Source organism: Meleagris gallopavo, chromosome 8 (assembly GCF_905368555.1).
Source record: "Meleagris gallopavo chromosome 8, MGAL_WU_HG_1.1, whole genome shotgun sequence".
In the NCBI taxonomy this organism is placed as follows: domain Eukaryota; kingdom Metazoa; phylum Chordata; class Aves; order Galliformes; family Phasianidae; genus Meleagris; species Meleagris gallopavo.
In genome coordinates, this window is record NC_139411.1 from 24531174 (window position 1) to 24554269 (window position 23096).

The 23096-nt window shown below is 38.2% G+C and overlaps 1 protein-coding gene across 2 annotated transcripts in view; it reads right to left on the bottom strand.

Annotated features, from left to right (window-relative positions):
- Nucleotides 1-23096, bottom strand: part of LOC100544091 (VPS10 domain-containing receptor SorCS1) — a 271928-nt gene that overhangs the window by 70773 nt on the left and 178059 nt on the right. For both annotated transcript variants that reach the window (XM_085229289.1, XM_085229287.1), the window contains exons 6-7: nucleotides 8841-8905; nucleotides 881-999 (exon numbers count right to left, since the gene is read on the bottom strand). In XM_085229289.1, the coding sequence (XP_085085415.1) occupies nucleotides 881-999; nucleotides 8841-8905 (184 nt within the window). The remainder of the gene's footprint in view (nucleotides 1-880; nucleotides 1000-8840; nucleotides 8906-23096) is intronic.

The following is a 23096-nucleotide window of genomic DNA, read 5'->3' on the forward strand; positions in this document are numbered from 1 at the left end:
CTGTTTTCCTTACCTCATAAACATTTTATTTACGCCTCAGACACATAAAGGCACAAAAGCTATTCTGGAACGTATGTTCCAGATCTATTTGTGGATGATTTAGATGGCTGTTTATGACTGAGTTCATTAACTGAAGGTAATTAGCAATCAATTCATTCAATTTAAAATATCAATCCTTTCTCTTCCCTCCACCTCCAAGTATGACAGAATATTAACATTCTGGAAAACCAGTTTAGTCCTAATGATTTCCAGTTCACCTCCATGCTCTCTGCAATTCTGTTGTTATTTCTTGTCCTTTTCCTCTGTTATTAAATGGACCCTGGCAGCAGACTAATGAAACGTACAGTAGTTCAGATCTGTTCTCCAGCTCTCACCTGAAAAACAGCTTGGCTAAGTATGTCTCATCTTCAGCCTTTTTTGTATAATCACAATTGAAGCATAACAATGAAGTCTGATTACTCCTTCTGTGGCTCTTCCCCTGACTCTCTCCTTCTCTTTTCTGTTTCTCTCTCGTGCTTTGAAAAAGTTTGCTCTACTGCCCTTGCAACAGAAGATGACTGACATGTCACTTCAAGCTGGGAGGTGAGAACACTAATCCGAGAGTGCTGATGAGACTGCAGGAGAGGCATAGAGGATTACTCCAGTACCCGCAGCGGATGCTAAAGGCAGGAACTCTAGGACCTTACACTGACAAGATAGTAGAGGTACAAAAACTCTATTAGCATTGTAATGAGCTGCTACAATCCACCCAGTGCCCTTGTTATGGATCTAGTCTTGTCTGATTAGTTGGGGGTTAATACATACGCACATGTATGCAGAGGGAGGTAAGAGAAAATAACAAAATATAAAATAACAGAATAAATAAGATGTTGCTCCGCACCTGAACAAAGACATAGTCATCCTGGACGATCAGGGAATTATGGTCAATGTAGCCTGGAAAAGGTTTGTTTTGTGAGGCTTCACTGCAGTTCTGCATCTTACAGGTGATGTACTGGGCATCTGAAATGAAAAGATAAAAACAAGACACGTGAACTCATAAGCACAGTTTCCTCCTACTGTCAAAAAACTACTTGTTAAGCTTGCATTTTTTTTTGCTTCCCAGTCACATATGATGTAAAGCGATACCATCCATTCAACACAACACTTTTCCCCTACACCCCTAGTAAATCCACCTTTCATTGCTCTCCTTTAAGCTCCTTCTTTCCCCATCTGGATCAGTTTCCCGTTATTTCTTTCATCTCACTCTAAATCAGACATCAGAGCTACATGATAATGGTGTGGCATTTACCATAGGGCACACCAGCTTCTTCAGTCACATCTAAGTTTATTTAGAACACGGCCAAGGTCCAGAGTATACACAAGTACAAGCACACTTGCAGAGGACAACTGCCCCATACTGTCATCACTGACTGAGAAGCCTTTTCCTGGCACAATTCTGTACTTCCTACAGCCCTTAAACTCTGCAGAGTAGTGCAAAACATTACTTGCTTCAGAGATTTTACCTATTTCTCTGTTAACAATATAGGTAAATGCACTCTGGCAGACCTAGGCAATCACTCCACTCCACTCCATTCTCTTGAAATTGGAGGTCTGAGCAGTTGTTTGTTTCATAGTAAATGGATTAAATGCAGCCCTAAAGCCATCTCATCCACGACTACTATTTGGGACTTCCTCATCTTCTCTTCTGGTGCACTGCAGAGTGCTCATCTCATAATCCATCACCTGAAGAATAGGAATTTTAATTTCTTCATGGTGGTAATTTATCCCAGAATACAGAACCATATTCTCTGAATTCAATTTAGGCTCTTTCAGATCAATTAAGAAGTTGCACTTTGTTTAAGGACAGAACTGATTTACAGGAAGAAGGATTTTGGCATTTTAGCATTAGCATTGAAATGATAGAAATACTGCATGGCATTTAATCTTGGAACTACTTCTAATCTTTTTCCTTGTTGAAGCAGCACAGCCCCTTGTTTGATGTAATTACAGCCTTCTGATCAGAGAAGCAGCACTTTCAATGGTAAAAAAAAAGGCTGGATTTTTACTATCTCATATTTAATCTTGTTTTTTAATTAAAATCTATCATTTGACATTTTTTTCCTTGTTTCTAAGGGCTGTTGACTTCTGCTTGAAATAGAAATGCAGGGTAACGAACCTTCAGGAAAGTTTGATGAGGAATGATTTTACCCCATTTGCAGAGTTCTTGGAATATATAAAGTGCTGAGTGTTATTAGTCACTGCAATTTATAACATTTTATGCTTTCGCAGCTCACTGCAAAACATTAATTAATATAGCCCAGACAGCATTATCGAAGTGTATTTCCCTTTGCAAGGACATGTTTTTTTCCACATTAGCCACGAGAGGGCAGGGAGACACAGAAGTGTCAGTCTGCTCATTGCAGCAACCAGAAAAGTTCCCTCTTCAGAAGTTCTTGGTTCTCTGTCCCCCCACCGCAAGCAAGAAGGGGACTGATGGGGCTTACCCACCACCCTGCAGTGCTGTGTAGTGCAGCACATCCTCTACCAGTCAGAAGACAGAACGGGCATCTCAGAACAGACTGAAACACAACCAATTCCCACTTCTCCTGTTAACTGAATCCATTCTATCACAAAGGACAGCCCTTCACAGCTGACTCCACATTCTCTCTATTATAACATCAGACTTCTGTTTCTCACCTTGTCTCTATTCTTTGTAATCCACCACCATTGTTTTCTTCTACAGGCACGCTATCTCTCTCAAAGCACTAAAAACAGTGTCATCTTGCATCCCATGCCAATGAGTTACCTGTCCTGCGAGGTAGCAAGATGTGTGCCGCTGGGAGAGGCCATCAAAGAAGATTAAAGAATCTCCTCTACCAGAGATTTTAAAGAGCAGGACAGGCTGACATCTGTTAGAGGTGACTGAGGCTTTTTCAATCCTGTATTAATGGAAGAATTGGGACTGTGTCTATTTCTGCTGGGATCACCTGAGTCTGTGCAGCAGCAATTGTACCATTGATGAAGATTTACTAAGGCAATTCCTTGAACTTTTACAGTGCAATTCTCCATGGCTTCAATTCTAAAATGCCAGTAATAACTACTAAAGGGCAGAGCTCTGAAATCGCTTAAGCTAATCTCCCAAACAGCCAAACCATGAGATGTGCACACCAAGAATATCCCCCTCTGCTATGGGGAAGCAGAAAGAAAGGTTTCTTGCAGAGTTTGGATCCCTCATTTTTCCTAAGGGAATTTTTGTTGTGCTCACATTAACTCAAGAATTTTGTTTCGATGTCTGATTCTCATGGACATTTTATGTGATTCCATTGGCAGAGCTTTGTAATTTAGCATTAATTAATGTCAATTAATGTATTCAGTTGCTAAGCTGTGGAATTAATTTCATTAGTTTTCCTGCACAGATGTTTTCCCTGCCATAGGTAATTAGGACATTATGCTTTTCATTTCCAGAACCCTCACCTCCAACAACAGCTGCTGTTTTTAATATACAACAACAGAGCCAAACTGTGCCTGAAGAGAAGAACATAACAAGTCCTAGCTCTTATCCTCCCCCGACACTTTGATTTAGACAGTTTTAGACACCTAGAGTAGGATTCCTCTCTGGAAATGGCAACTATTCCTAAAGAGGATGCAAAAACACAGTACACAAGAATGGAGGAGATGTCTTGTAAGGGAAACCTCTGACAAAATTAATCTGTGTCAGCGGTGAAACATGCTAACATGCAGTAGGAACTGAGAGCCAGAGGGCCCCTGTGCCATGAGTTGTTTCAGTGTTTTCTGTTTAGCTCAAGCTCCACGCTAATATGTTCTCAAGGGAAGTACATTCCAGAAACACATTCTTGGCTTAGCTGGTGGAGATGGAAGGTTGTTGGTGGCTACTGAAGGTTGGCAAGCCTCTACAAAAATACAAAGAGGAGTATCAAATTCCCTCATGACGCAGAATTTCTTCAGGACACTTTGTTCCAGGGTGTTATTTTGGATGACAGCTCAAGCCTTACCACTCACTTCTTTCCAATCTAAGCTTGTATGGATTTTTTGGGGAAACTCTGATCACAAGGATAGTCCGAGGAAGAATTCACTGAACTACAGTAAACACATTCCTCCTGCTTTTTATTTTCTTTTCTAATTAACTGAGGAATACGTGCTATTCTCTACAATCAAATCCACTAATGACAGATCAGGAGTTTATGTGAAGAGCATCCATGCAATAGATGACTTATTTGTCTTCCAGACTTACTATGGACTACACCTTATTCATTACTGAGCAACAAACATTATTGATAGTTTCTGCTTTTGAAGGATGACTGACATCCTTTATCTAATAAACCATAAAAACATGGTAATAACATATCTCACTGAAGACCCAGGCCTGTAACCAGTGTACTCCAGTGGTGACTAACAAGAGAAACCTTGAAAAGATTATAAGAATTTGTCCACATACTTTGCATTTAAGGCAAACCTTCAGCGGGAATAAATACCACTATTCAACTGTTCTCTCATACTATAATGTTCCCACTCCCTCTTGCTGAGGAAACACACAGAATGACTGTTCTTTATCTATTCCCATCAGGTCTGAATGTTGATTTGTGAAACATTTATGATATGGGGATATATTCACAATTCTCCAGGTCTCAGCAATTGCAAAGCAATTATCAGTAACGAAGATGAAATGGTCCAGTCCATTTACTAACTGGCTCACAAATCTGATTTTGTTCTACTACTCCCTTTTCTTCCTTGCAAGTCAGAGTCAAGAGTCTTTCTTTGAATGGGTAAGTATATCTTCTGCCTTTTCTATCATGAGAATACAATTAGAGAAACTAACACATTTCATTCTCCAAGACAAATACTAATCATCAGCTGTGGTAGGAAAAATAAAATAAAATCATTGCACAGGCTTAGGGGACTGAGAATTAATTCACCACCTCAGTTATATTAGAAAAGGTCTGTCAAACTAGGTTGCCAATTTTTTTTTCCCCACTACAGTCCTTATTTTACTCTTTCTTGCAATGTGTCGTGAAACGTAAATTAAAGTCCTAGCACAGTTTTGTGATTCAGATACTACTGGCAAGATGCTTAGTCACTGCTGATCAGCAAGCAGAGCATGCCAGCTGACCTCAGGTGAGGTCTTAGTCTTGCCTGCACTCACAGCAGTGCTTAAATTAGCTTTTATTAAGAAAAGTTACTATGTACATGAGAAAAGCAAAGGAAATATAACTTCTCAAATATCAGAAACTCTCTAAATTTTTGCCAGAACATTAGGAACATATGCTATATATAATATAAAATTAAAAACTTGATACTCATAATAATTTGAAATTCACCTACATAAGCAAATGTGAGTCTCATAAATTAACACTTATTAATTTTCCATGGAAAATCTTAGACATCCTTTAAGCCAGCTTTGCCTTTCTCTGGAGGGAGCCAATGGGTACACAGTTGATCTCCAAATGCCTTGTAGAAACCCATCTTTCAAATTCTCACCAACAACCTGGATTCCTTGATAGAGATCACCCAGAAAAAATTACATTCTCATGTCAATTAACCTGAATCAGGCCTTACTGAGATAACTCTCCCTAATTCAAAACATAAAACTATGAATTAAGGATACTTCTGCACTGTTCTTCAAAAACAAACAAGCAAACGGACAAATAAAAAGTGTAGAATCTGTATACTATTAAGATTATAAACCTCCTGAAAGCATTCAAACTGCATTTGAGTAAACATGGATTTAACTTTCACCAGTCACTCTGGCTGCTGACTATGGCGGTGAATACAACAAAGAGAAGCTTATCATGTTGTTAAGAACTGTGGGGGATTAAATGTCTTACTGGGGGGGGTGGCCTGAAACCAGAGAAAAAAATCACAATTCCTGCTGACTTTGACAGCATGGTCTGATCCTGTTCCAAAATCAAAGCAGAACACCAGGGACACCCAAGCATACAAATGGAAATGTGAGATAAGGTTCATTGGAACTTCTTCCAACTGAAAAAAAATCAGGATTTCCTACTCTACTTTCAAGCCCAACTTGACTAGGATCGGGCCCGAAGCCTTCAAAAAATTAACAGAATCGTCCCTTCTTGACTCAGACATCTGAAGAGATAAAAATTTATCTGGTGCATTCCAAGATTTATATAACAGGTTTAAAAACACAAATGGCAATGACTAGCCTGGCTAATCTCCCTCCATCAATAAAACTAAATTGTACAGTCTGTACTCAGTTTGTTTAGTACCTAGTTTGATGAGATAATATGTTCAGGATGAGCCCATATTTTTCTGGATTGTGAGAAAGAAGAAAATAAAGGAGAATGAGAGTGCAGGTACAACATTGCTAGCCAGATCCTCATCAAGTGTAAATCAACATGCCACTAAAGTTACACTGATTTATGCCTGCTAAGAGACTCCTATTTTGGCTCTTGTAAACCTTTTATATTATGTATATAAATACAATAAATAAAATGCACAGACAAGCTCTAATCAGAGAGCAGAGTTAGAGAGTTATTGATATTCTAGCAGGGAAAGCTCAATACTAAGGTTGCTGCTGATAGATGTTCTCAGACAACCCTCTCACAAGGAGATGGGCTAACACCATACTCTGCTGACATTTTCTCACCTACAGCTGTTGTTGTACCACTCAGCTTCTGCTAGAAAATATGCCAGCACAAGAATGAGGCTGTTTTCCTACTTGAACTGAAGTAAATAGGTTTTTGTTCAGCCCTTATATTTCTACTGATTTAGTACTATAAGGCTCTAGTATACAAGAAAGGTGAATACATGAAATCTGTCATAGTAACTAGAGTAATTGACCATGTTCATATTCTCTCAGCCTGCTTCAAAGTCCTGTGACCTGCAATGCTAACAAATGTCTTCTGGCAAAAAAACGCAGTGATATGTTCCAAGGTTACTGCTTCAAGCTGCCCACTGTAGACCTCTGCCAGTGACCTGTACTTTCTAGAAGAACTGACGAAACGGAGCGTGCACTTACAGAATATCAAACATCTTATACTTCTGATGAGCTGGGAACCTCTTGACTCATGAGCAGAAATTTCAGCCCAATGGCTGGTTTGCAAGGGAGGTCACCAACGGCTGAAGGTTGGAAGCCACAGCTAGATTTATATTAGCAGTTTTGTCGTTGACTAAATGGAGAAATTTTAAATTGTCCTGCCTCCCAACTAAACCAAATAAGTGCACCCAGATCAGTCACTTGAGCTTGGCTGATGAGCAATAACTTTAGTAATGTGCCTGACTCCTCATCACAGACAGTTTCATCTACCTATGTTTTAGTTTCCACCCTAAGATAACCATACTAATTTGTTAAGCAGCCAAGGAATCTTTTGTGGAATTGTGCTATAGCTGTGCAAAATGTTCTTACTGGAGGCTAAGAATTCAAATAACACTTTTCAAGGTATTTGCAGTGTGGCATCTTCTCTGCAAAGTGTGAGACAAACATCCCTCAAAAGCATCACCGGAATATAGCTCCTTAAACACTGATTAGAGTGGTTTGTCTTAATGACCTCAAATTCTGAAAGCCTTTGTAACAGTAATTTTTTTTCTGCCGAATAAGTTGCTGTCCTGTTAGAATGTTTCATTTTCATTTAGCTTGTCATGAGAAACAGAAAGTTTCAGGTCCCCAGCCTTGCCACTGTGTTCAGGTAAGTTAAGCTGAGAGGAGAAATAATAACAGAGAACATAAATTATAAAAAAAATAGAGATAATAAATTCTTTCACTTTTACTAATCTTGCATATCCCAAAATGGAAAGAACTTTAAAACTTTATGATTTCTATCACAACTGTTTCTTTTCAAAATTCATCTTCCAAAAAATTCTCTTTCATGCTGAATTTCAATGAGTTAAAAAACTGATTATTTACAGTTACTTTTTCTGACAGTTTCTAAGTTTCCATTGAGAAACATACATTTTAAGTAACACCATTGAATTTGAGGGTACAATGCAGGGGAGAATTTGATCCTCTTTTAAAGGAATTAACTGACTGCATCATTAACACTAACATATTGGAAATGGCACAAACCTGCTTGTTATGTTGCAGTAAAGTTGCTACTACAGAGGAAACAATATGAAATGACAATGACAGGGTTCATGGCAGCCAGGCTTTTAGTATGATGCCTGAGGCAGTCCAGTGCTGTGGAAAAGAAATCCATGGAGAAAGGTCTGCAAAGGCAGGGGAGCTGAAAAAAAAAAAGCTTGAGGAAGCATGAGTGAGAGGAGGAAAGGACAGCGGGTGGCTTGAAGTGCCTGAGAGAATTCATAGCCAATTAGGAGAACAATCTGGCATTGCAGGTAAAGGTAGTTGCTAGAATGGAGAAAAGCACTTTGAGAGGCAAAGCAAAGAGGGAGAACAGCTGATGAAAGTGAAGGACAATGACAAGTAGTAACAGTGAATAATACATTTAGGTTGGTAAAAGGCTTCTAATGCAAGAGAAATGAGGTGCTTTCAAAGGTAGTACCTAAGGCAGAGTATCCCTGGTCAATTGAAATCGTTCAGTAAAGCTATGTTCAAGGAGATACTACAATGATTATTGTGTAAAACAACAAGTAGATAGACTCTGTGACACTGGAATCTCTCTTTTATAAATAAAATCACATATCAAAAAAAAAAAAAAGAATTCTATTTCTATTTCAATTAGTTTTCATCACATATTCCTCCTTATATATTCTCAGCTCTTTTCACAGGCTCTTAATCCCAACTTTTTATCCTGCTGGAAAGACTTCTCTTCTGACAGACATGCCTTAGACGAGTGAACCACTAAAAGCTCAGATCTCTATCATGGTGTATTTACAAGCATTTAAGGGCAGTTAGAATACCAGTCTTTGGAAGATGAAGTACTTACGACCATCCACTGTCTTTGCCTCCAGGTGCACAAGATCTGGCTCTCTACCGGACACCATCATAGACCTGCAAGAGGCATATTGATTCAAATATGTTAAAAAAAATACCTTGGGTGATATCTGAGACATTCATTTCACATGATTCTGTTCAGCTGGATCCAAACTCACACTCACAATTAAAAGCTGTTCATTTTAAAACAATTTTGGAGTTTCAGCTAAAATAAACTTGAGAATTTGAAAAACATTCAACTCTTCAGTGAATTGATAACATTACACTTACGAGTTCTTTATTTCTTACTCCTTTATTTCGATTCTATTCTCCATTTGGAGACTTGTTTCTCTTTGCATTGGCATCTGACCTTCTGATGTATCCTCTGGTTTGTTTGGTAGGTTATATTTTATCTCAGGGTGAGATACGGCATACTTGGATTGATGGGATAATAGTGTTTGCCAGCATACTAATTATAGCTGTTCCTTTATATTGGACATTTTATGCACACTTGCTTAATTGACACTCTTAATGATCAATATTCACACTCATTAATTAAGAAATTTTAAAAAACTCATTTCATTCTGAGACATTTTATCACTTCTGATCTAATAAAAAGTGTTCCATTAAAAAAAGAAACGTTAGATTGGTTCATAGATTTGTTCACTCTGAATTAACAAGAAACAACAAAGACGTTGAGCACTGCAAATAAGGAGATTCTGAACTCAGGTTTTGCTTTCTTTACCAAGGTTCTTCTTGACCAGCACCACTGACCTTGACAACTTGCTGGTAGATGTACAAATTGTACAGTTCAAATGGCCACTACTTTGATGCACAGCCAGATTTTTTTGCGTTATTGGCTGCAAGTATGTAACAATTCCATCATAAAGTACCCTCAGCAGCAACTCTGAAAATCAGTCTTGTTTCTGGTCTTGTCCCTGTCAGCCAAGGGATCATCCTAGATTAAGGCTAAGGGTTAAACAGTCAGTTCCATGTTACCTGCTTGACCTCCAAGCTAATAGATGCATGAGGGAAGAGAAAGATTCATTTCCATTGATAAACAAATTAGATGCTGCTCTGTTCAAAGCCTCATTATTTTTCAGGAAATCAAAAGTGAAATTCAAACAGTGATTTAAACCTTAATTCAGTTCCCACTGACTGCAATCAGAGGCAGCTCCAGCCCTTAATCATCATGCACATTAACCAATAACCATCATAAAAATGTTAACAATAACAAGAGCATTTGTGTCCTGATTAATTCTTAGCTTCACTGACAAAACGTGAAACAATTCTTTAGCTAGAAAAGCTTTGGACTTTACTTTGTTTCGATACTGGAAAGATTCAGAAAAGTCTCCGAGCCAGCAAGGATTTCACCTTGTTTTTATTTTCAAAAGCCCTTATGGTAAGGTCTTCTTCTCCTAAGCATTCAATCTATATTTAAAATCCCTACTTCTTGACGACTGACACGAGGTGGGTGGGAAAGGAATACCTTCCTAGGGTATTTTTCCCTTACCTGCCATCATCAAAGAATTAGTGTCAAAATGCTAGGACTGCTTTTTACAAATTCAGTTCAGGATGGATAGATGCAGGTGAAAAACAGCCCTAAAAATGCATAAGGATTAAACTCATTATTTGGCTTATCTACTTTTTATCCTTGTTTATTTATTGGGCTTTAAGCACATTTGGAATTGGGCTATTCCAGAAAATACTGTTCAGCACTCCTCCACCTGATCCAACAAAGCCCCAGTGGGGATGTGAACTCTTCAAAGAAGAAAGGATTGTATTTCATGGACTTGAATACTTTGTCTCTTCAGAGGCGTGCAACAATGATATTCATTCAGCAAAGACCTTGTTGCCCTGATTAAACCCTCTGAGCCTATGGTCAGGTGCTTTAAGAGTTTCCTCCTCTTTTCTGACCCCAAGAAACACCTCTATTGCATCTTTTATTGTGAAGACAGCAAAAAAAAATGAATGAAATATGTCACATTGACAGATGGAAAGTGATTGTCATTGCTGTTTCCACTTCTGAAATGAGCCATAATTTACATCAAACTCTTAAATGTCTTAACGGTAGTATATAAATATCTGAAACCACCAAGACCAGAAAGTTAGAAGGCAACAGCATTAGTGACCTGCATACTACTTCACCTCATGCTAGGACAGCCAGAATTACGACTGCAGAAGCTTCAGCTTCAGGCAAAATTAAGTCATCAATTATCCCAAGAATGGACAGGACAAGGATGGCTAAAATATGACTCATGATAAACATTATTTTTTACTCAAGGGCTTCAATTTTTAATTTTGATGTTGCCTAGCTCCCTACAAATCAGAAGTGGAATGAGAGACTAAGAAAAAAGCCATGGCCCAGGGAAGCTGTGGCAGTTTCTTAAGTCAAACAAGACGTGAGATGGAGATAAGAATTATATCAAGGTCTCCTTACTTGTTACCTGACAGAATACACACTCCATTGCTTTGATATAACTGGCCTAATTTAATTCTGGCAGCATAAGGTCACACAGTCTGACCTACGCATGATAACATGGGCCAGACAATAATGATAACAAAGTATAATCAGTTGCAAATGATAGGTGAATTTCAAATACATATCTTCTCAAGTAAGTGTTAGCTGTACACAGTTGGCATCTGGGAACACATTACTCACAACTAGATTCTGCTGAGAGACTATTGTTCAGAAAACTGTAAATGTCGCTTTTTCTCATATCATGCTGTCTTATTCTATGGTAGTTCTACGATATTTCTCTATACCTCCCTTTATTCTACCTGAAAAATCACATAAACTAATATGTAGCATACGCAGTTACATTGTACACATATCTGAGCTAGTCACACTCAAATGTTTTTGTAGGCAATGAGGAAAAACAGGCAGTTTTGCACAGTGGTTCTATCTGAACTATCTTAGGAGTTCAATTCACAAGAAGTCAAACCATCTCCAAATGGATTGTTTCTTACTATTGAGTATAGCATATCTGGATACCTACACTACAGACATCCACATGATCAAGTAAATGTCTCAAAAAACATAGTGTGGCAGACCTGGAGCATGTCTATTAACTAAATTTTAAAAACTTGGAACTGAATTGGAGTGCAGCATGGGCTATAGGTAAAGGGAACAGACAAAAAGGATCCTTGGTAGGTAAGGACAACAGACTTCTAAAAGCCTGACTATCATTAAGTAATGGTGTTAAGCCCATGGCAAGGATATGAAACACAATGAATACACTTAATTTATTATAAGGAAATTCCAGTCCTGATCAATGACTGGATATGAAAATTCTTCTATCAAAAATCACTTGATCAATAAATACAAACTTACACATGGAAAAAGAGAACTACATGCCCTAGATAACTCCAAAGCCTCAATGTTGGGGTCTATAACTTGAGGTGAGTGCCCATCCTACTTCAGTATCTTTTGTCTGTACAACCAGGTCAACGCACATTTCACAAATTAAAGAAGGAAGAGAAAAGTGCTGTGGATTTAACAGCCTATAAAACAACCACGTAAAGAACATGGATACAGATGAGCAACACTCTACGATCAGTCGGTTACTAATTTCCTTTCATATATTTCTCTGAAAACAAACAGCACAAACCCTGCCATGCCCTGTTCTGAGCATCTGCTTTTGTAGCTATGCTGGTAACACTTTTTTCTTTTTCAATTCTGTCCTTTTCTTTCAGCATCCATTCTCAGAGACCTATCAATCATACATACAGCCACAAACTTTTCTTCTCTTTTCTTTATGCTTTCATTTCATGATAAAATAATGGCATGCCCCTTGCTCATTCCTTTAATCCTCGCCGAAACTTCAGAATACCAGGGATATGCTAGCAACACCTTCTGCTGAGCAGTACCCATTGTATTTTTCCAATTATCTTTTTTAGTGTTTTGTTGGTATAACTGTCTGGATGTTTTGGGGAGGGCAGAAAAAGAGAAAAAAAAGAAAAGAGAAAAAGAGAAAAAATTTAAAAAGCCAAAAGGAATTTAAGTTACCCCATTGTCTTTACAGAAGATGTTCACATTATGCAACATGTAATACTCCCCCAGTCCTATTACAAAGTTGCTTCCAAAAATTTTAATTCCCTTCATGCTTGCTAAGTAGCCATCTGCTCTTGAGAGCTTCACAGATCAATACCAGTATCTGCAGCACAGTAATTGCTCTGAATGCAGATTCTACATCCAACCATGAGAAACAGCACAAGGAGAAGACCCAGAATCATCTTCTGATTTAGAATGAGACTGAAAATAAAAAAGCAGTCTGTCAGTGCACATGGCAGACAAATGCTAGCTGGCACATTTCTGTAGTGACCTACCTCTTGCCATCTCTCTGACTTCTCACTAAAATCTTAGTTCCAAGGCCTACCAGATCTGCAGAGTCACAGAAACTGCCTAGATAGTTTGTGGTATCTCCTCCCTGGAAGTCTTCAAAAGCCATCTGGACGTGGTCCCGGGCAAACTGCTCTGGGGCCATGGATTAGCAGAGAATTGGAACATAGGGATCCAGAGGTCCCTTCCAACCTAAACTATTCCATGATCCTATGAAATACAATAAAGATCCTGCATTTCCATTTCTTCTAGCTTTTTATTTACTTTTATTGGAAAAAGCAATTATTTATATATATTAGGAAAAGATGAAGCTTGTAAGGCCATCAGACCACCCAGAACTGCAAAAGGGCATCACTGTGAGGATAGCAAAAATTTCCACATGCGGTATTTTTAATTTCAAATTACCAATTTTCACAAAGAACTCAAAGCACTGGACTATATAGACTTTTAATCTCATGGACTTGTGCATCCTGTAAAAGTAGCTTCAGATGCATATGATATTAGATGCTTGAGTTCAGACAGAACCACATCATAGCTGAGACAATATGCACAATAAATTTGATGGCAAAATTTTCATACATCATTTGCATTAAAAACACCCACAGTAGCCAAGATCATTGGTAATTTAAGCTAAGCAATTTGAGACTTTTTTAGAGAAGCTGCAAAAAAGGAAGAAAAAAGGCCTAGAATGGAAGGCTAGAATAGAAATTCTATCACCTTTGCACAACCAAAACCACTCATAAAAGTGCAAATGTGGTTCATTCTTCTTATGGGACTGAGATCTTACACAAATTTCTACTGTCTCAGAAGAAATGAACAAGCACAGAATCAGGACTAATCAGGACTTCTATGACTATCCCTCACTTTCTCTTGAAGAAAAACAAAATGTATGATTTGTTCATGCAGCAAAGGATGGTAGGCAGCTGACAAATATCAGCATAACTCTACTAAAGCACATAGCATGGAAAACCCAGTTTAATCCCTCAGTCATTAAAAACACTTATTTGCCTATATGCCCTCACTTCCCCTCATGCCTTGTCCCGATCCCCTTTCTGGCTGTTGGAGAACATGGTCTCAGAGATCCTTGTGCCAAAGTTGTCTTATGAACATAAATATTCTATCAAGCTTTATTCTGTCAAAATAGAGCCATAAAGTTGCACTGTTCAGCACATGATAATGGCTTTGTAATTCAATTATTGGTAGAATTTGCCTTCAGGGATTTGTCTTCCTTTAGCCTCAGCTCTTGTATGAATCCCTTATCATAAATCTTGCCAGTGCAAAACCAGCTCCGTCACTGCCTCTGGGACACATGCTGTCACTTCATGTTAAAAAATTTGACAGCTTATTCCAAATTGTTGAACGGCAGGTTTTTGTTTCTAAGGCCAGAGTGCAAATAGCAACATCAGATGATGTTTGTACAGTCCTTGGTAGCATCAATTTTACTAGTTCCACTGAAGCTCTAAATCTTAATTGTCATTCATAAAAATAGTAACGTGTAGTCCTGAACAGAGAGCTTTCTGTCCAGAGATACTTGACAATCAACCTTTAAGTAACCTTCCCTACATGCAACTGATTTGCTCAAGATATATGGAAAAGTACAAGATGAGTAGAACAAGTCAGAAAAAGGGGTTGAGGAAAATTTTTGGCCTCAGCTTTACAGATAAACTCCTCTGATTAGTCAAGAGCACAGAGACCTCACTGATTTGACCAAGATCACACAGTTGTTATGTGGCACAGATAAAAATAGTGCAGAGCCCTTCAGGCTCCTTTTTCTTTTACTACAAAATTCACTCCATGAGGACTTTGCTGATACTCTCTGTTCCTTTTTCACTCAATGAAAAAAACTCCCCAGGGAGTTTAGCAAGGCAGTGAATTCTTGTAGTTTCTTTACTTCCTATTATGTGAAGTTTTACAGATTTTACTATTTCTTGAATACTCTCTAAGAAATGGTTTCTACCTTTTACATCTCTTAACCATTTTATTCTCCTGATTTGTTTTTGAAACAAAGTGCTAGATTCCAGATAGATGTAAACCAGCACTTTATTTCTTTATACTTGGCCAATATATTTCCCCCAGTCATCATCTAATTAGATTTTCCTTTCTGTACCTCTGCACTATTTTTCCATCATCATCCAATGAGATGAAATGCTCTAATTTTGTGCAATTCAACTGGCAGCTGCTGGGCCAAATCCATCCTATAGATCTTGACTTCATCACCTTTTCTCTAGAGGGGATGGGAAATAATAGTGCAGTGAATAAAGACCAACCAGGTAGACTCTTCCTAGTTGAGCCATTCTGCAATGCTGACGTGGAAAACCAGATAGCTGTTGTTGTTAACACTAAAATAAATGGATATGAACTTTCAGTGAGGTAAGCATTCACTGCTAGTAACAGAAGGGCAGGAGGGACATCTTAAAATCAGAATCCGATGTAAATAAACAAAACTTAGTTACCAGGATCAGATCATGATTTTAAGATTTTCCTGTATACATATGTCTCATATATTGGAGGACACCAGAGTCATCTTCCTTAGAATTGGCTTGAGGAGAGGCAAGGAGGACGGTATTTTCTAATTATAGCATCTGAACTCAGCTCCCTGCTATGAGGCACCAAATCTCCCTGATTTACTGCTTTTTTGCTGGTACAGTCTAATAGGATCATAGTTTCCCATTGTGCTAAGATGCATCTCTGGCATCCTGTAGTGCTGTGGCCCAGTCAGGATGCTCTGGAGGAGGTCAGGAAATCATTTACAGCAAGTGTCAAGTCAACTCTTCTTAGAGAATATGCTTCTAATTAACCATAGAGCAAAAAACAGCACTGAAACCTTCCTGACATTGACCCAGACAAATCCACAGCTAGATTCACTACGTAATTGTCTCACTCCCTTCATGTGCTCTCCTTTATAGATGTATCCAGAGCAACCAGCTTCTTAGTCCAGTGCTTGCTGAAAATTGACTTGTTTCACAGTTATAAGTATTGCAAGCTTCTGTTACTGAGGAACTCCCCAAACCAGATTTGGAACAAGTATACTAATGGCTGTCAACATCCGTACATCTTCAGTAAAGGAAACATGAAGAACTGTTCCAAGTTAAAGTGTATGGAAACCTTCCTTCATTTATAAAGAACCTTTAGATATACATATATATATACATATATATATATATTATACATACATACATATATATATATGTATAAAAGGTAAATTAGTTGAAATTGGAATAACAAATCACACCAACCTGTGTATCAATCAGAACAGGCTGGTTTAGTCCCAAAGACTTACTCAGACAGAGTATACCTCTTTTCCGCCATCCTCCCTACTCACAACTGAAGAACAAAACTCTAAAGTGAGGAGGGGGCAAAGTCAGATAAATGGGCAATGGGTGATGAATTTTAGGATTACATTCAACATATTCTTTTACACCTATCTTTGGAGTTCCCACAATAAACAAATAGAGTCAAGAATGCTTTTTTAACCCCTCACAAAATGGAACTATGCCAAACTAAGGCTTTGAGACTGAGGAGCTATATTTTGCTCCGACTAGTCCTGAATTGAGTAACAAGTTTTCTCAAGAGACTATTGGGACCAGAGGATCTGATTATTATAGACTCAGAGGGCCAAAGTTTTATCAGTACCCTGCTGCATGACTTCAGTTAATTTTCTAATTCTTGTCCAAAGAAGAAAGATATGTAATTTGGTTCTCAGTTTCTTAAGAACCAAGACTTATAATAAATCCAAAGATTCTAAATGAGCTTTTAACAGCAATAGAAAGAGGATGCTGCTTGTCTTTTACTTTTCCTTATTTCCTTGCTGATTCACATGGGTCTGGCAGAGCTGTACATATCTGCAAGACAGGAATAAAATCCTGATTCCCTGGATAAATATAAGAGATTTCAGCCTTCACTTGTAGCAAAAAGATAGAGCTCCATGAGGGTCAAGGCATCTGGGAACTGTAAGCAGAGGTTTTCGTTAAATCCTTTGAAATACCACTGTAGTCTTTGGTGAACATTGCCAACAGAGAATGCTTTTTCTTGCACCTTGGCTAGACAGAATATTATGCTAACCTTTCTGGTGAGAAAACTGTAAGTATCTAGGGCAATGAATGGTGACCATGCGCTCTAACGTGTTGTTCACCATCAGTAATGTTAATAGCAGCCCAAGCATGGAATGGACAAAGGAAAGAGATGTTTGCAAATGCGTTCTTAATTCTGCGTTCTTGGCAGTATTGCTAACCTACAGCCCACCTGTATCTTTAGGCTGGCAGCCATGAAACTACCAAAAAATATTAGCAAGCCAGCTACTCAATTCAGATCTCCTGAAATCTGTCATGGGTCCTTCCATGATACACCCGTCTGGCATGTGCTCATCTCAACCATTTTTAAGCTATAAAATAATATGTATTTTCCTATTCAATTTTTTAGTACAGTCCAATTCATCAGGTATGGCTTTTGCATTAGATTAAGCAGATGATTTTCTGGCCAGGCTGTCACAATGCCCTTTGATTGGCATCTTCCCTGTCAGCTGTCAGCAGTTGCTCTGCTGTGATTAAAAGGTCTTGTTTAGCAATACACAGCATCATCTGTAAACAGCCCAGACGCTGTGTCATTTAAATTGCTTCAGCCCACCTGGGTAGGTGTGCAAATTTTACCAAGCCAAAATTTGACAAGAAAGCAGGGACAGTTTGCCTGGCTTGCTCCAACTGCTTGAATATAATGGAGCTTTTAACAGGGCTTTGACACATTTTTTCCCTTGATTTTCATCTCTTTTAGCTGCTACAATGAATGCAGTCAGACCTTTTAAAATATATTTTCTAGCCAACTCTTGAAAAGATATATACTGTATAATTCTAGTCTAAAGATTATCTTTCTTTCCTGTTGCTCATAAAAGAAACACATATATAGTCCTATCTACTCATCTGTCCTCCCAGCCGCTTACGGGTTTATCTTTTTCTCCCATTCAGTGTGTATGCATATCTCTGTATTGTTTGAGTGGAGAGGTTGGTTAGCTGTGTTTTGTTGTTTTCGTTTTTTTTCAATTGATCTTTGCATTCATTTTCTCTACTCTCCCATGCCCAGAAGAACCCAAGGTGGAGGGGACACACAGCAACATCTTTTCCCAAACTGACATATCTCCCACAAAGTCCTTAGGGAACATTAATACCATGGACACACAGTCCTACTCAAAAACAATGTACAATGATGTACAATGATGTATTTTTACTTCCAGTCCAACCTCCATGCTCATGCAGTACATGAAAATCCCAAGCAGTAGTTTTTGTCTAACCGTGACAGTCAGATTCCTGAAATAGAGTGATACTTCTCTTGTATTTCTCCCACCTGCTTGTCTGTGTGCAGTACACAAACATGAAAAGAAACTAACTGCAATGATGCATTTAATGATTGTAACTTTTTATGATTTACTAGCTGTATTTTTCCATTGTATGCATATTTCTAAGACATTTTTATTATTTTCCTTTTTTTCTGTAATTTTTTCAAGGGTCGGTACTGATTAGACTTAGCTGAGAACCTTTTCAGAAGATGTCTCAATTCAAAAAATATGTTTTGCAGACATTTTAATGACCTTTTTAATCAGTTATTTTATTTTTGTAAGGCCAGCGTGATATTTTGATTAAAAAAAAATCTCATTGTATGACTTAATGAAAGGACTAGAATAAAAATTCTATATTTTAATGAGCAATTTTGCTTGTTGGCCGTAGCAAGCTATACTCACTTTGACTAGGCATTTTGAAGCCACTGGTCATGAATATTTGGATTTGCAAGTTACAAGGTATCACTGCTGAGCTTTGACTGGAAGACAGGACCACTTAGAGCCAGAAAAAAATAAAGTAGTTCCTAATATGATTGATTCAGCAATTGTGCTCATGTTTGCATTCACTACAAACCATAGTCTTTGCCAGCAAAATTCCAGGAAGGTATGCAGAAAATCAACAAAGATTATAAAAATAAACTCAGAAGCATTTAGGTAAAGCATTTATCTAACATCTACTGCATTCTCTTTCCCTAATACCGATCACATTAGTAAGCACTATGCTAGCAACATTAAACCATATACATTAAGTTGTTTACTTGCTGGACTAATATTGCTTGAAATACTCCTTCCTAGCAATTATAGTATTTTCATGCGGCACAGTTCCAGAATAACCAAGCACCATGCTAACTTTCATGAATTTTCCTGTCAAAATAAAAAGAATCAACCAAAGAAATAACAAAAAAAAGTATTTAAAAAATGTGAATATGGTGCAGAACTGCAGTATCCTTGAGGTGTATGCAGTGTGTATGCTTTAACATTGTCAGCAGGCACATAGAGTTGAGTGCATTATCCTTTCCTCAATGTACCACTTCCACATATCTAGATTATGCAGAGAGACATGTGGTAAGATAGCCTAATTACAGCAATTATTAGAAATGACAATTTTACTACAGCCCTTTACACTAAAGACTGCCCAACACACTTAATTTTAAGGGTTTATCTGCTCATCTCTTTCTCACACTCCAGATACATTTCTCCATAATCTCTTTCATCACACTTGCAGATGTCAGAGCATTACTCACAGCTGAGGGTAGAAGAATAAAAAGAGGGGATGAGCTCTGAAGGAACAAAGATCTTATTTTCATGTTAATGACTCCTTTTAATGAAATAGATGATGGAAAAACACAAAACACCTGTGAGCTACAAAGAGCAAAGCTGTCTCTACATAGAGTTTTTTCTCATAGCTATGCAGTAGGCATCGGCAGATTACTTTAATGATCTTCAGAGGTTTAAATTTCTCTAGAGTGATAGTAGGAGAGAATGTTTCACAGAGCAACCAAAAGTAAGTGAATAGAAAATTCTCTTGCAAACAGACATAAGACGTTAAATGTTTCTCTGGCAGCACTTGCAGCAGTCTTTTAAAAACTAAAATTAGCAAACCCACTGCTGATTATTCAAAAGACTTCAAAAGAGTGAATCATAGAATCCTTAGAGTTGGAAGGGACCCTTAAACACCATTTGGCTCAACTCCCCTGCAAAGAGACACATCTGCAGCTCCATCAGGTGCTCAGAGCCCCATCCAGCCTGATCTCAAATACCTCCAGGGACAGGGAATCCACCTCTCTAGGCAACCTGTGCCAGCACCTCACCACCTTTACTAAAAAACTTCTTCCTTATATCCAAAATAAATGCCCCCTTATTCTGTCACAACAGGCCCTGCTAAGAAGACTGCCCTCTTCTTTCTTAACCCCCCCCCCACCCTCTCCCAAGATACTGAAAGGCCACTCTCAGATCTCCCTGAAGCCTTCTCTTCTCCAGGCTGAACAGCCTCAAACTCTCTCAGCCTGCCCTCACAGGGGAGGTGTTCCACCCCTGGGATCATCTTTGCAGTCTTACTCTGGACGGAGTGACCCAGAAACTAACTGGTAAACCAACGCAACAGAATAAAATGCAAATACAAATATCAGTAAGAAATCAAGAGAATGCATCTTTGCACCAACTGTTCAAATTCTTTTAGATGGAATACCCTCCAGATGTTCCTTTCTTCCAGTAAATGAAGCCTTTCTTAGATATTGGAATATAGCCTTCATTCTCCACAGAGAATATAAAGCCATCATTCTCTGAATAACACAGTTGTATCCTGGTGGATCCCTTCAAATCTGTTTGATTTAGAAAAAGGAACAGGAGAGAGAGTCCTTGTAGGCTTATTTCCTAGGAAATTTGTGACTTTGAGACATTTTCCTTTATATTCATTTCTGCCCTCAACAATAACTGAAAGTCAGCATTATGCCTTCAGTTTGATTAAGCTCTGCATATAATAATAATTTCTCAGAGAACAAATACATGACGCTACACCAAACCTATTCAAGAGCTCTGGATACACAGATACAGCTGCAGAACTCTGGATTTTAACTGCTCATCTGCATCGGCTTATGTCCCAATTACCTTTCATTTTCTTTGAACGGTGGGTCAGCAGTAGCTACACTATGCAAAGGGCTGCCCTTCTGATTCAGAACTTCAGTGACACGGCATAGAAAAAGCACGTTGCTCTCAATTACACATCTGTTTTCTATCGTGGATGTTTATGAGGCCTGGCAGTGGCCATATAATTGGAGCTGCTTTTATTTTCCAAGGCAATGATGACCCCAGTAAGTAATCCAGAACAAAATTTAACGCTGTCTCTATAAGTCACATTATTTTTAATTTTGATAGTAGAATTATAGTTTAGTTTGCACTGAGGTGTATTACCTAAAGGACATTTTGTTCAAGGTGAAAATACAGAGTTGCAGTTTCATGTTTTGTTTATGGCTATAGGGAATTAGATGGGTGGTTGGAACATCTTTTCATCTATTCAGCTTCTTGTTTGCCTTTGAAGCTCCAGGTCTTCTCTTATTTGTAAGGTTCTAAGAGGCCTTCAAAGACTGAGCTCCACAAGAAAGGAAAAAACGATCATTTTCATCATTATTCTTATTTCAGGATCTATCTGCTCAATTTATGATAAACCATTACTGTAACTAATGATGGGAAACATCAAAAGACTTGGAGTGAAGAGCAGGACATGGAGATCCAGGAACAGGGACAATAATTCCCCTTTCTCTCCTTCTCTGACCTTCTTCAGCCAGTACAATTTTACTGGCTTTCTCAACAACTGGATCACCCAGTTTCTCGGATTTTTCACATTTATTAGCCCAGAAATACCAAAACATGTAGAAGGGCTGTGTTTGTATCTGACACTTAGAAACCCTGTTCGTAGCACCATAAAATAATATGAGGGTGACATAAATATGTGTATACAAACACAGAAAAGCAAGCCTAAGTTTAAAGTGGATTTGAGCTTGTAAAAGCCTCAGCTAATACAGATTCTGATTAGGAATTAAAAATCAGGAGCAGCAAACAAAACTTTTGGTCTATATCCTTTGCAAATCAAATATTAATTCAGCTTTGAAGTAAATTTGACCTAGAGCTCTTACTTCTTCCAGAAATTAAAAGAAAATATTTGACCAAACCACTCCTAAGTCTTAGTACGTTCAAAACCTAAGGAACATGCACAAACTTATAGTTTAGTAGTCACCTACTGGGATTTCACTTTAATCATCTGATTCATCACATTCTGATTTCAAAATGACTGTTTTATCCAAAGGTTTTACTTTAAAGTCCAGATCTGTGGGACAAGAGCCAACATCTGCTCACAGGTGAACTCCCACCTCCAGACAGAGTTGGCAAGAACTCTCAAAGATTGATGTCAGTGTAAGCAAAAAGAGGAATAAGCCTAAATACAAACAAACTTCAATTTTTGTTTAGTCTAAGACAACCATATTTACAAGAAAACAGAGCAGTATCTCCTTGATTCCTCAACTTTCACCCACATGTGCAGTGAAGATTAGAGCTTGTGACAAAGAGCTTTGAAATTTCTTTCAAGTAACCTTGGCACCAAACTCCAAAATGTTTCACCACTGCTGTAGCTGATTGACATTCAAAGATTCAGTAACAGGACTTATGCAATACAGCTCATCCACAAAGCTTGAACTCAGACTGGAAATCTTGGCACAGCAGCCTACAAGCAGTATTACAAAGTGATTTAAGCTCACAGTGAAGAATTGTGTGTGCCTACTTCAATGGTCATTAACTTGCTCATTTTCAGAGATTGAACTGGGTCTAACAGCAGTTAAAAGCATAACATTAGTCACTGGAGCTGGTGATGTTCACTGTCACCCATGGCAGAAAAGCTATTGTCTTCAGAAGCTTCAAGACTTCACTCTGAGTGCAAGCAAGCTTATGATGAATTTAGTTAAGTTTCAACCCAAAATGTACACAGGAAATTGCAGAACTCTCCCCTCCACAATCAATGCTTTCTTCAGACTCAGAATATTTCAGTTGTGCATCATTCTTAGATCAAAGACCCTACTTTCAAGTGCTATTTAAACACAGAACAGCAGGAA